Below are 14,260 nucleotides of genomic sequence, written 5' to 3'. Positions count from 1 at the left end.
GAAATGAGGTAATTGGATTGAATAATTAATTGAAATAGGGTGGTTATTCTTGATACGTTATGCTTTTATACGAAAGTCTCATTAGCTTACCTTGTTTTGGTTCATCATGCCATATTATCATTTTATTAGTTAGGTAGGTTGAGTACTCGGTAGGAGTATAGTAAATAATGGTTTTAGAACGTACGACACCCAGCCTATTAAAAAATTTAGTTGCATACCTGATTTTCCATAAGACATATTATTTCTATTTTAATCAATTAAGAATTTACTGCTCACACATATGACCCATTTACTTTTAATTCAAATTCCTAGGTGTTTAACGACTGGGCTTCTCCCGGTTCTGCAATCTCTTTTTCTTCCTTTTGGCTTCAGTCATTCTGTGTCCTGCATTAAATTTTCACCAAGGGAAGTGGAAAGTGGAAACTATCGTTTTCTTTTTCTTCTCCGCTAATATTTTTTTCTTATTTATTTTGTTGCGGGATCCAAAACAGTCATTCATGTTCTTGATTTGATTTGTTTCTTGATTCCAAAAATGACACAAATTACGCATTCTCATTCATTTGTTATCTATCTACATAATTGCTCATCATCAAATTAAATAATTAGTCATAATTAAATTTTACATGTGTCGTATAGGGCAGAGGTTGTCGAGTGACCCACTTTAGCCTGTGCTCAACCCGGATTCATTGTATAATAGCGTAGTAACTACTACCAAAAACAATGCAATGTTTATATTTTTATACAACTCACAAATTAAACAGTCACTCTTTAGCGTCATTGATGAAAATGAGGACGATTTAAATATCCATTATCGGTTTCTCTCTAAATAATCCTTTGGTGCCTACTTTAAGACTATCATCCTATTTACGTGTATGATGAAATGTTTCACATTTGATGTAGCTGGATGGTGCTTTTTTTTAAGGGGTGGGAAATCATCCAATGAATTTTCCTGCCTTGGACGATGCGAGTGTCAGACTCTTACTGATTAAAAACCACCCCATTTCTACTTCTGCCCTTCGAGCTGAATCCCCGAACGGGTAGCTGGATGATGTTGTCCTTCCATGGTATGAGGGCTTGCGAGTGGAACCCAAAGGCTTCATGTCACTGATGCCGTGAGATCGGAATGTCGGAGTAGAACTGAAAAAAAAATGCATGGTATCAACGCAAAATCACATGTCATGGTGATATTTGTGATCATCACGATCTATACCTTTTTTTTTGAGGGGGGGGGGGAATCATCCAATGGCTTCTCCCGCCTTGGGCGAGGCGATAGGGAGTATCAGACATTTATATCGTTCCTACCTGCTTTACGAGTCAGAGCTCCGGTAAACCACTAGGTATAGTCTAGACTTACAGTAGGTATTACAAAGTGTGCATACATAGATGAATGCAAATTGTAAGTATGTATGTATTTGTTACGCTAATACCTCAATAAGATAATTTGTAGATTGATATCTTTATTCATAAGATTCCTGATTGCGTTATTCAATAAGTGTTATCGTAATAATCAAAAGCATCATTACAAGTCGTTCCATATCGACCAGTCTTTCCTGACACCGACGCGCGGCGCTGCTTGTTGAAGAAAAATGTTATAAACTGACCTGATTCAGTACATTTACAATTAGTTCCATTTAGTGCCGTGTACCAAGATGTGTTGGTCACCCTTTGTTTATCTCTGAGCGTATATAGTACCTCGGGATGTGGTTTTATTTGTGCAGTTTGCGTGTGGATCTGTCTGTCAACACAGTCGCTCTTAAATTACCAATATTAAGTGCTTCTGTTATTAATAAATAATTTATTTTAATATTAATATTGAATATTGTTATATTGTTTAGCGGTTCATAATGATCGTCCTAACAATTTTAGCCGCGTTATTTTTACCTTATTTAATTATTTATTTGTATAAAAATGCTTATAACAGGCCGAAAAACTTTCCTCCAGGTGAGTTGCTTTCCTTTTTTAAAATTATTAAAAATAATAAGTGTTTTTTTTATTAATTATAGAGAAAATGTTCAATTTTCAAATTTTATTCTGTGCACATAATTCTAAATTTAAAATCGTGTGTGGTAGATATTTATTATTGACGTTTTTTACAACTGGATTTTATCAAATAGATATAGTTTAATCCTAATAAATACTTGTATTATTAAATGCGTAAATGTATTAGATATTGATAGATATCACAAAACAATACTAGAAGTTGAACAACCTCTATTTTTTCCCTTGCAATTAATGTTTATTAATATTTACAAATAAAAAAAATCACCACCCCGGCACTTATTTTCTTAAATTAATAAGTATACATATGTACTTACATACAAACGTACATATACTTACACACAAATGTACATACATATGTTTTTCCCCTTTTCTTGCATACAAAACCAGATTATTTAGTTCCGTAGGGAAATCGGTTAAGTTTACCGATTTCTATAAGACACCTTTGGAACAGGTTGAGTAAGACAAGTTCAACACAAGGTGTCTATGTGTGCAGTAAAACCTTATTAGAAATTATTTCTATAATTAAACATACAGGTTGTAAACGGAACGCTCCCAAACGCCGCAAAGGGGTGATGATAAAAAACGAGATTTATTACTAAAAATTAAGGCGAAATCCATTTCGCCAATAATGATTTTTACTGTTTTCCTCCTTTTCTTTTGAAATTTTCCTGAATTTTGTTTTTTCTTGCTATAAACCTCACGGAGCCCAAGACCTTTCCAACGAATACAAAACCATAGAAATCGGTTCGTGCTTTTTGGAGTTAAAGCCTCAAGAAGGAAAACCCGTCTTTTTTATGTAGTACTCGTAATCTACTGGTTAACGCTGATCGTAAAAAAAATATTTTCTTGCTGTAGATATGCATAATGAATATTGTTGGCAATGTATGTCTGTCTGTCTGTTTGTTCTGCCTTTTGGCTATTATTTTCTCAAATGGCTTGAATTGATTTTGAAGGGATTTTCATTGGCATATAGCTGATGTACTAAGGAGTAACTTGGCTACTTTTACTAGTTACAAAGTCCGCAATCCACGCAAACGAAGCCGCGGGCATTACCTAGTTTGTATATAACAACAAAGCATTTTCTCAAGTTTACCTAAACTTGGTACCAACCCTTATTAAGTTTTAAACATGACTAAGCCGACTTATTATAATATGCCATTATAATAAATTATAATAAGTTGATGGAAGAATGCATATTTTAAGAAGCTTTAAAGTCTTCAACCCTTTAAGCGTCCAGTTTAATATCATAAAATACCTAAACTGAAAAGGCAGAAAGATTAAAGCGACAAAATACCTAAAATGCGTTTTTTTCATATTTGAAAACGTGCAACAAACACGTGAATTTGACCGCTTATGGAAATATTGACCGAGGAATGCATTCAAATGGCCGCTCAATTCACACGTCTTAAATTCGCACTTCTTTATTGAATAATTGTCCATCTATCGCTAAATTCTCAAGTCTTACTTTGGAGCTAAGTATTTTAATACACAAAGACGAGCAAACAAAAAAGACTGTCTGCCGATATCTTAGAAAAAGTATTATTTGTATATAGCACGTTTTCCAACACGAGATTCTTTTAATCTTTTCACACAAATATTTATCAGAACTTAAAGTAACGTTCCTGACACCATTTCTTAGGTTGAATTAAAAAAAAAGTCGTAAAAAAATGAGACCTTTTGATCTTTATACAAATTATGTTTATCAGAACTAATGCTTTAGCTTTAATTTACTTATTATCAGTAATTTTATTGGGTTACAATTAAACAAAACAATGTACGCAACTATCATGCTTTGTTACTGTTGTTTACGAATTTCTTAAGGACATAACACGCACTGCTCCATCCGAGCAATTAAATTGTCAGTTAAATTTGAACTTTAAATCGTATGTCGTATGATATATTTCACGTCGATAAAAAAACCGACGAGCGGTGAGTGCCCAGTGCACGGTGGTCTTGAGTTGTAATTGACGCGCCCGTGTGCTTACAACGCACGGATCGCACGCAAGGAACAAGCGAAACAACGTCGCATCGGTCGCAGTCGGCGCACTGACTGCAAGCTTGCACCTCGCGGGCGATTCTTATTTAATCTACCATATAGCACCGTAAGCATGCTGGCAGCTAGTGGTAGCCATAAGCCGTGCTAAAGCCGAGCCGGAGCCGTGTTTGTTAAATATGCTTTGACCATTATATTTGTTATGGTCACGTTTGGTTTTCTGTCAAAACATGGAGGCGTGATACGCGCAATACTTACGGTATTACAAATATGGTGCAGTTAATTTCTTTAGCAAACAAAGAATTCTAAATTAGAATTAAAACTATGTGTCCTAAGACTAAAATATCTATAGAACACATGTAACCTAATTAGTCTTAGGATTATATTTCCTGCTGCACAATTTTTTTTTTTAACAAGCGATCTCTTTTTATATGTAAAACGAGCATCCTATATCTGCATTTACTATGTGAATGGCACATTAAGTGAAAATCTTGATATTCGTAGATAAAAATCATCATGTAACTCGATAAGTCTCGTGTTAACAAACGTGTAGACACACGTTTTAATATTTACTAATCAATATCAAAAAATAATCTATCGTGATTATATCTCTGTCAATTCAACTCACTGGTTTTTCAGTGTACCTGTATTTCTTTTTATTTCAATGTATTTTTATTATCTACTTTCGTCTATGCATGTTGGTTACTAAGCAAATCAATTGTAAATGCGATTATTTATAATGGTTATTGATTATCATGTCTATCATAATGTAATATTTGATGTTATCGACAATGTAATGGCTCATTGATCGAATGGTCAGGTTAGATAAAGTATTATGAAAATCGACAGTCCGCATAAAAACTGGAAACCTGCTAAGAATATTATAAAATTAATTATATTATGTTATCGGCTCACTCACGTAACTGTTTGACGAGAAACTCGACTAGTTTCAAGCCATGCTAGAGGCTCATATTCATACTCCTTACTCGTTCATAGACACAACACTTATCACCTTTTTTTCTTTTTCACCAGGCCCACCGAGTCTCCCAATATACGGTGCCTTTTGGATAGTTCTGGCCCATGGGTTCACTGACCTCGCATCAGCTTTCAAAAAGCTAGGAGAGAAATACCAAACGAAGATCTTAGGTCTCTACATGGGACCTGTTCCAACCGTAGTGCTGAACGACCCTGAGCTGATCAAGGAGATGCTTAATCGGGAGGAGTTTGACGGACGGATGGACATCATTTTATTCAGATTGCGGTCGTTTTGGAAGAAACTGGGTAAGTTTTAGTTGTAAAAGAACAAGTTTTCGCCATCAGCTTTAGCTCACTTTCTGAAGACTTTATTGGAAATTATTACTTAGTGCTTGGATGCCCTCCATCACGCATCAAGAAATCATATGTTTCAATAATTTCTTGTTGCGTGATGTGAACGGCTGTATTAGAATTATGTCTGGTTGGCTGCCAGCGGCTTCGCTGCGTTCCCGTAGGATAAAAAGTAGCCTGTGAGTTATTCCAGACCATAATCTATGCTAAATCTAAATTTCTTCCTGATCCCTTCAGTAGTTTTTGCGTAAAAGTGTAACAAATATCCATACTCACGAAATTTCGCATTCAAAATATTAGTAGGATTACAAATGTACAGAGTTCCCTGAATGTAAAAATACAGCCTATCTACAATGGAGATAACTAAGTAGTTTTAATGCAGTTAATGTTGTTTACAAAAACAATCACTCAATGTTTACATGTAAAGAAACGGTCAATTGAAACTAAAGGTTATGTTTAAAGTAACCTCAATGTAAGTGGGGTATAATTAAGTTAAAAAGTTATTGTAACCAATATCTCTCCCTCAATATCTTATTTGTAATTTGGAAGATTTTACAGTTAAAAATATGTTTTATGGTCACTGATAATTATGTATAAAAATAAGACAACAATAAGTATATCTTTAATTAACTTGTTTCGACATTTATCAAATGACACAGTCCTGACATACCTAAGACAATAAGTATGGTGATTTGGTTCCGTATGACCCTGATTATCGTATGACTTTTTCATAGATAGTTTTACTTGCTCTTAAAAGGATGGAGTTGAAAAACCACCAATCGTCATAAATAGCCTATAAGTGCTCATTGTTGAACAAACACCTCTTCTCACACGGAGAAGGTTTGAGCATTAATCATTACACTTGTTCAAGGCAGATTGGCATACATTCTCCTATGTACCTATCACGTAATCCATCATAATATCTTGAAATAATACTTCCCATCTAAACACATACTTCCCACTTTGTGTACATAAGCACTACTTGTACATTAGCAAAGACGTCAATATTTAATTACACTTATTGTAAGATGCATAACTAACGCATGTGTTTATCTAATGCAACATTTTCCTTTATCGCTGGAAATGTCTAGACACATAGGTAATTTCCGACATAAATATTATTACGTAACGTAATGTTCATTGACAGACTAGCTTCCTTCCCGCGACCTTGTGATTTCATTTCCACAGTTTTATTATTTTAAGGGGGAAATCATCCAATGACTTCTCCCGCTCTAGGCGAGGCGAGAGGGAGTGTCAGACTCTTAATGACTAAAAACCACCGCGTTCCTACTCCTGCTTGTCGAGCCGGAGCCCCATTATACTGTGCTACTGTGCTCAATTAATGTTTTTACTAAGCAAGGAACCGTTAACCATTTCACACCTTTCTCTCCAACTTGTTTTGAGCTTAGGGACAGTTGCTATCCGGAGCTGCAGACTACCTAGCGGGTTTACCTGGGCTCCGGCTCGACAAGCAGGAGTAGGAACGGGGTGGTTTTTAGTCAGTAAGAGTCTGAGACTCCCTCTCGCCTTGCCCTGGCGAGAGAAGTCGTCGTTGCAGACGGTATTACTAATATTTAAAGGAGTATACGCTGAAAGGTCACGGATTAAAAGAAACTAGTGGTCGCCTAGTGGTTGAAATTCAACCATATACGATTTAATTTACAATACCACTTAATATACGTTAAAGGATAATTTTTATTTAACTCAAACTCAAACAAACTCTTATAAAACTCTATTCATATGAGACGTCAATATCATCGCAATGTCTATCGATTTTGAAGCTAGTTTTGTCAAATACGATCAGATACTATGCATGTGTGTGTAATGTTTTATTTATTGATTTAATGTACTTTATAAGCATTATTTTTGAAAAATATTAGCGTTATGCACTTCTCCTACACATAAACTATAAGTGTACCAAATTTTATGCTCCTACGTCCGCGCAATTTTCGTAAATAGCGGTCCAATGTTTTTGCATCACGTATTAATATATAGATTATTTATTTTTGCGCAATTGTCTCGCGTTTGCCGCGTGGAACCGATTTTGATGTAGTTTTCAGCAAAGTATTTTTCAGACTTAAGAGAAGGTTTCAGGGATATCATTTGACCTAAAAAGAGAGAGGGCAGTTCCCTTTTTTATTATTAATAACAAATGTTATCACCGGATCCATATGGTACTACATAAGCATATAACATAAATACATACCATACAGCATAATATTTATTATCTTCAAAGACCTTGTTATTGAAGGAAATGGATTTCAGGAAGTATCTTCCTGAAGTTATAATTAATCAATTATTGTTTATAATAATAATAATTTATCCATTGAAACATGCAATTAGGTACTTAGTTATCACATAATCATTAAACGTACCTAATGTTTGAAAACCGATGACCGTTGGGTTGACGAGATTGAAAAGAGACCGCGTTCGGCGCTCTGATTGGTTGGTTCATTGGAGCCGGCCAATCAGAGCGCCGAATGCTGTGGATGGAGTGGAGACCGCCTCTACGTAAAAGTAGTTAGGTAGACTAAATGTAATGATGTCTTCCAAAATGACTGGCAATGGAAAATGGTAGGAAGCAAAGAGTTAAAGATCGAGTTCAGTGGCAATCTATTAGAGAGACCATGAAAAAAACTAGTGCTGTATTCCGTGAGATACCATAATCCTTGAAATGAACGGATAAGGGCGGATGCTGACGACACTTTTAACATTGAAGTCAAAAATAAATTATGTTTGTTTGTTGAATGAGAGAAAATAAATGCATTGTTTATCAATGAACGTGACAGCCGGCCATGTCAACAGACTCTGCTACTTGTAACGATTGCAACATTTATTTATTAATGATAATTATTATTGATAATAAATAAAGGACTCCTTTTTCCGTTTTCATTATTTTATTTTAATAATAATTTGATTTTATTCATCTGCTATCAATGGATGCAAGTGAGCATGATACTAAAGTCTGACGAAACTCTTTGTCTGGAATTATTAACGAATTTATCGATGTGTTCCTCCTTACTTATTTGAATATTTTTAGTACCTAGGTACTTTTGAAGCCGATTTTTTGGGTAATCAAATACTTTGTGACTTTTCATTTTAAAAAACTCTCTACCTTACGTAGGGCGCAGTTGTAGAATTTCCTGAAATCTCTGTACTGATCTTTCTGTCTGAATTAATGAGTGATTTTGTTGCGTGGAATTTTATCTATATTGAATCTTATTACTAAGTGAAGAAAAATGTATTGATTTAGTTCGAAATATATAAAGACTTCCTAGGGACCTCGTGATAACTTCGAATTACCGAGAGGATTCGAATTATCGAAGGTTTTGAATTAACGAGTTTCGACTGTACTGCCAGTCACTTCGCAAACATTACACCTAATACTTACCTACCAATATAATTTCTATCTTATTACAACGGCAAACAGTTTAATATAATATCATATTATGTTCAATGTTATCTTTTCTCCAGGTATATTCTTCACGGACGGCTACTTCTGGCATCTGCAGAGAAGATTTTCACTCCGTTACTTGCGAGACTATGGGTTTGGACGGCGGAGTGAAGAGCTGGAGTCGGTGGTCAGTACTGAGATCAAGGAGATGATAGACCTGAGGATTAGTGGGCCGAAGTATCCTGTTGAAACGGTATGAATTACATTTATGATACATTACCTTTGTTTTATGCTCTCCTGAAAAGCCCCTTGACTTTGGACAGATAATAATTTGTTGCAGTCTTTTAGAATCAATACTACGTTGCGTGTATGTAGACTAGGGCGCTTAATTTTTGGGCTCGCTGTAATCGCAGCGGTAAGTCCCCTCTTTGAGGAGTGGCTTGAGAGGCGCCACGGCGTCCTCACCTACCGCCTAACGCAGGTGCTTACCGGACATGGGAGTTTTGGTAGGTTCCTGTTCCTTATTGGGCGGGAGGAAACGCCCGGGTGTCATCACTGTGAGGACCGCCCGGAGGACACGGTAGAACATACGGTGGCGGTGTGCCCTGCGTGGGCTGAGCACCGCCAAGTCCTCAGGGATGTGGTCGGCGACGGCGACCTCTCGCGCCCGGCACTGGTTCAGGCCATGGTGCGGAGCGAGAGGGACTGGGATGCCGTCTCCTCCTTCTGCGAAGCAGTCATGCTAGCTAAGGAGGAGGCGGGGCGCGTGAGAGAACAAACCTCCTCACGCCCCAGCCGTCGCGAAAGACACTCCGGGCGTAGGGGATCCCGAGACGATCTCCGGCCACCGTAAGTGCGGGCCTGCGGACGGCGAGCAAGGGTAGCTCACCGCCCGAACAGAACCAGACCCGTGCGTGCGGCGCGTCGCGTTCCGCGCGCGCCTCAAAGAGCCATCAGACCACCACAGATGGGGCCCAACAGGGCTGATGCCTGATCCGGAGCTGCGGACTACCTAGCGGGTTTACCGGGGCTCCGGCTCGAAAAGCAGGAGAAGGAACGGGGTGGTTTTTAGTCAGTAAGAGTCTGACACTCCCTCTCGCCTCGCCCAAGGCGAGAAAAGTCATTGGATGATTTTCCCCCCTCAAAAAAAAAAAAAAAAAAAAAAAAAGGGCGCTTAATTTTGAGTTATTTAGTAATTTGTATCCCTACCCATTGAATAAGATCAAGAAGAAGTTCTAATAGACCTTTTGTAACCTACAAATGCTTCACACAATTTTGAATTCTCTTTTTCCTTTTGATAATAATAACAGCAGTATTCATAAATGTAAATGCTTCTATTTCTTTGCAGGAAATCGTCAAAGGAGACCTGGTCTACATGCCATATTTCTTTTCAATACCATTCCTAAACGGCATGCTCCAAGTGTTCTCCCGTAGCACGCTGCCAAGATCGGAGTACAAAGCGCTTTGGGACCTCGCCCGTGGTACCGTCTTGTTCCAAAGAAGCTCCACTGATATGGGAGGTGCCCTCTCCTTGACTCCTTGGCTGAAGGATGTTCTGCCAAACTACAGTGGATACAACGATCTGGTCAAAGGGAACGAGTATCTGCTGAAATTCTTCAAGGTACGTGTGTGTTTTATTGGTATTTAACTAAAAATTATTTCTACAGTTTTTGGTAGTTCATTATTATAGCTAAAATGAAGCTATTGATTGTACGATGATTTAGAATAGAATGTATTGAGGTAATATGGTTAGGAAAGACTTGCGCTTTGAGCTTAGACTTTAGTTCTACATGTTGACAAAAGGGTTTGAGAAAGACTGCTGATGAATGAACATTCCTATTAAAATATATTTATATAGGTATCAGTTTATCAAACAAATATGAAGTCTTCTACTGTTGTTACTAAAGAAGAGTAACAGTTAAAGCTGTTCTCTTATTTCAAAGTTCAGGTTCAATGACCTTCAAACAGTCTCAAATTCGTTTGTTGGTCATACCACGACATCTATGACCATTTTTGTGTTAATGGCTTGACATATGTAGGTATAACAATTCTTGGAATTTCGTAGGTGTGCGTGAATGACGATTCAACTTAATGTGAGTGATGGACACGAGCCAGTAGTTGCTAATTAGTTATTAATTACTTAAGTAATAAGAATCAAATTCCTATGTATGTATTCAATGGCACAGTTTCGTGTTTTGTATTAATTATGTCATTGCGTCGTTGGATAGTGTGTGAAATTAGAGAAAGAATTTGGTTTGCTCTGGTTTGATCTCTGAGTCAAGAGAGAATTTTAATAACATTAATAATGTTTTTAAATATCCATAAAGGGTTGGTTCTTCCATTAGATAGTGGCATATACATGGTAGATAAATAGTTCATACAATTAGTAAAATTCTAGATACACAATAATATTTTGTCTAACATTGTAAGTTAAGATATCGAGTTCGTCCCGCTATCTTCTTTTGGGTCTGATGAACTCGACATCTATAAACAAGGATTGGCCGCAAAAAGCTTTACACAGAGAGGAGTGGAAGGAGGGTAGGGAAGCCTTTGCCCTGTGGTGGGATGATGATGGCTAAAAACTAAAACTTATAACTATAAGTCAGACGTGTTACCATTATAAAAGATCTTGATATTCTCCGACAACTGGACGCGTAATCCATGTTTGTTCTACATTTTGATAAAAATAAAATGTTGTCTTCCAGAAATTAATTCACGAAGCTATGGAAACCCACGACGAGACCTACGACCGTCACTTCTTAGACATGTACATCACGAAAATGAAAGAAGAAATGCGACAGAAAGACAAGACTACATACTCAGGTAAATAAAATTAATTTTGAATTTTCGTCATCTTATAATAGGGATTCTCCAAATTTTATGTAGTGTAGGTATACTTAGTTAATTATTATGTTATCGGTTACTCACATCACTGTTTGATGACAAACTCGACTAGTTTCAAGCCATGCCAGTGGCTCATATTCATGATCAGCATTCCACGACACAGGTGGCGGCGATTGTCCCGCTACTATATACTGAAAAGTGCGTACTTCGTTCGAATATTTCCCTGTTTATTTTATTTGTTTTTTTTTTTTTTTTAACCCTTACTCCTCAGATACGTCCTATTCTTCACTATTTATTCCTACTTTGGTCTTGTTCAGTCCTCAATCCTCTTCACTGTTAGGTAAACAGTCGGTGTATTAATCATTTTTTTTGTACATAGGCAGGTATCTCCTCCTTCCTACATTTAAATCTAATATTTTTTTTGTTAATGCATCATTGTGCCTATGTACTTCGTTAGTAACGAAGTACAAGCCATTTCACATCACATATCCATATTTACTTAGCCTGTCTTTCTTTTATATTTTAAGTAAGTTCTGATTTATCTATCCTTGACTAAGTTATCACAATTTTTTTGTTTTAAGTAATCTAATATCCGTCTTAAGCTGATTAAAATACTTAATTAAGTACTTACATAAGTATATCCTACTATATCGTGAATGATCAAAATTTCTATTAGGCTTTTTGTTCTAAATCTTTTAGCTCTATATTCTCGTACGATTAGCATTTTATCTAATCCGCCCAGTGTTCCCATGTAAACTAATATTGAATTAATGTTTTATCTAAATAAGTACTGCATGTGATTATAAAGAAACCTAACGTGATTGTCGTTTGAATTAGATTAGGTATTGTGCCCTTTAACCGATTAGGTATTCGTATTAGTAGATAAAAGGATTAACTACTTAGGTGGCTTCTATTTACTTACCTAAGTCGGTCATTTGAATGTAAAAATTATATTTTTTTGATAAATAGGTACTTTTTGACTAGTATTAATTGGAACGGTTTTTAAATGAGGCCTTTACATTTTATTCACAAAACAATAATATTAATCTTATTAGAAATGAAAGTATGAACTACTGTACAAAGGCGTTGCACGATTATTTTCTTAACTAGCTGATACTCGTAGATTCGTTCGCGTAGATTATGGATTCTGTGACTTCATTTTCTACAATAAAAGCCTAAGTTACTCCATAGTACTTCAGCTATCTACCAATAAATGTCCCGTCAAAATCGGTCCAGCCATTCCAGAGATTAGCCGGTACAAACAGATAGGCAGACAGACACACAAAAAATTTAAACCATGTGATATGCATATGTCTCTGTGCTGTAGTAAAAAGTGGTTACTTCAATATTACAAACAGACACTCCCATCTTATGTATTAGTTTAAAATGTAAGCAATGCCATCTTGTTTTACACACAAAACTGCTAATTTTGTGTTATTGCAATACTCGTAATAGCAATATTTTAATGATAATATTTGTTTTGTCGGTCGTGCGACCTACTTATGTCAATAGCTCATTAAAATAACTATTACGATAAATATTAAAACAATATCTAGTTACCATTTACTGTTTTGAGTACATTGTCAGTAACAGGAAAATGTTATATAATAATTTGTATCTCATGTAACTGCAGTTATTCAGATATCTGATTTATTTCAAGTTGAATGGACTATGTGAGGCTAATATTCGATAGATACAAAGTGCAATTAACTACCATTTATCTTTTCCGGATCACTGTATGTAGGACGGATACCTAAAACTATCTTGGTAGGTACCTATAGGGATACTTAGTTTTGTCCATGAATCAATGGAGGTTATACAAACTAGTTTTATTTCCAAAGGTCCTTAGTAGTTCATACAGCCTGTTAAATAAGAAACAAAACAATAATGAGAAACATCGACTTTCGAAATCAAAGTCAATTTGATACTTTTAATGATTTTTTAACCGTCTTTTTTCTTGTAAAAATTTTTTTTTATTTAAAAATGGAATGTTTGAATGATACTTAACTCTCAGAAAAAAATGGCTGGTGTTAAAAAAACAGGCTGTATACTTCTTTTTCTTTAGCGTTTTTCTACGGCGACGATGTAGGCCTTCTACAGTTTCTGCCATCTCCTTCGGTTTTGAGCAATTTCCATCCATTTCGTGCCAGCTGTTTGTTTGATATCATCGTACTAACGCATGGGGGTCTTCCGCGTGGGCGTTTTTCGCCCCACAGTCTAGGTGCGGCTCGACCATAAAGCAAGTACAAAGAGGAGATGCCAAAATGTGATTGTGTCATAACACAAAAGATCGACCCAGCTCAGTAATATTATAAGCTTAGGTATAAGTGCTGACAAAACTGACCTCAAAAAACCGCGGTAAGCTTCGGGTATGGAAAAGACCTTTGTAATCGCCCAATCGATCTTATGAACCCTTTCTTCTTAATGTCATTGTAAATTTTTATTTATTCTTCATCAGAAATGTCATTTAAAATGATAATTAATGGTCATCCTGTAGTAATTATGCGATAATAATATTGTAATAAAATTGATTGATTGGCAGGATGTTTCACGATTATTTTATCGCACCGAATATTCATGCAAAATTTGAATCCGTTTCATATTTACCTACACTAATATAATTATAATAAGCTGAAGAGTTTGTTTGTTTTTTCGCGCTAATAAATGGGACTAGCTAGTCATTATGTATTTTTTATGTAAAT

At 36.1% G+C, this 14,260-nt stretch overlaps 1 protein-coding gene across 1 annotated transcript in view; it reads left to right on the top strand.

Annotated features, from left to right (window-relative positions):
* Window positions 1–1,698: 1,698 nt before the first annotated feature.
* The window catches only part of LOC118268370 (probable cytochrome P450 304a1), a 32,136-nt gene continuing 19,574 nt past the window's right edge, over window positions 1,699–14,260 (top strand). The window contains exons 1-5 of the mRNA XM_050706272.1: window positions 1,699–1,941; window positions 5,027–5,275; window positions 8,795–8,967; window positions 10,063–10,335; window positions 11,420–11,537. Coding sequence (XP_050562229.1) covers window positions 1,845–1,941; window positions 5,027–5,275; window positions 8,795–8,967; window positions 10,063–10,335; window positions 11,420–11,537 — 910 coding nt within the window. The 5' untranslated portion in view covers window positions 1,699–1,844. The remainder of the gene's footprint in view (window positions 1,942–5,026; window positions 5,276–8,794; window positions 8,968–10,062; window positions 10,336–11,419; window positions 11,538–14,260) is intronic.

Source organism: Spodoptera frugiperda, chromosome 29 (assembly GCF_023101765.2).
Source record: "Spodoptera frugiperda isolate SF20-4 chromosome 29, AGI-APGP_CSIRO_Sfru_2.0, whole genome shotgun sequence".
Lineage (NCBI taxonomy): Eukaryota > Metazoa > Arthropoda > Insecta > Lepidoptera > Noctuidae > Spodoptera > Spodoptera frugiperda.
Note: the sequence above shows the minus strand (reverse complement) of the source record. Positions and strands in the feature narration are given on the sequence as shown.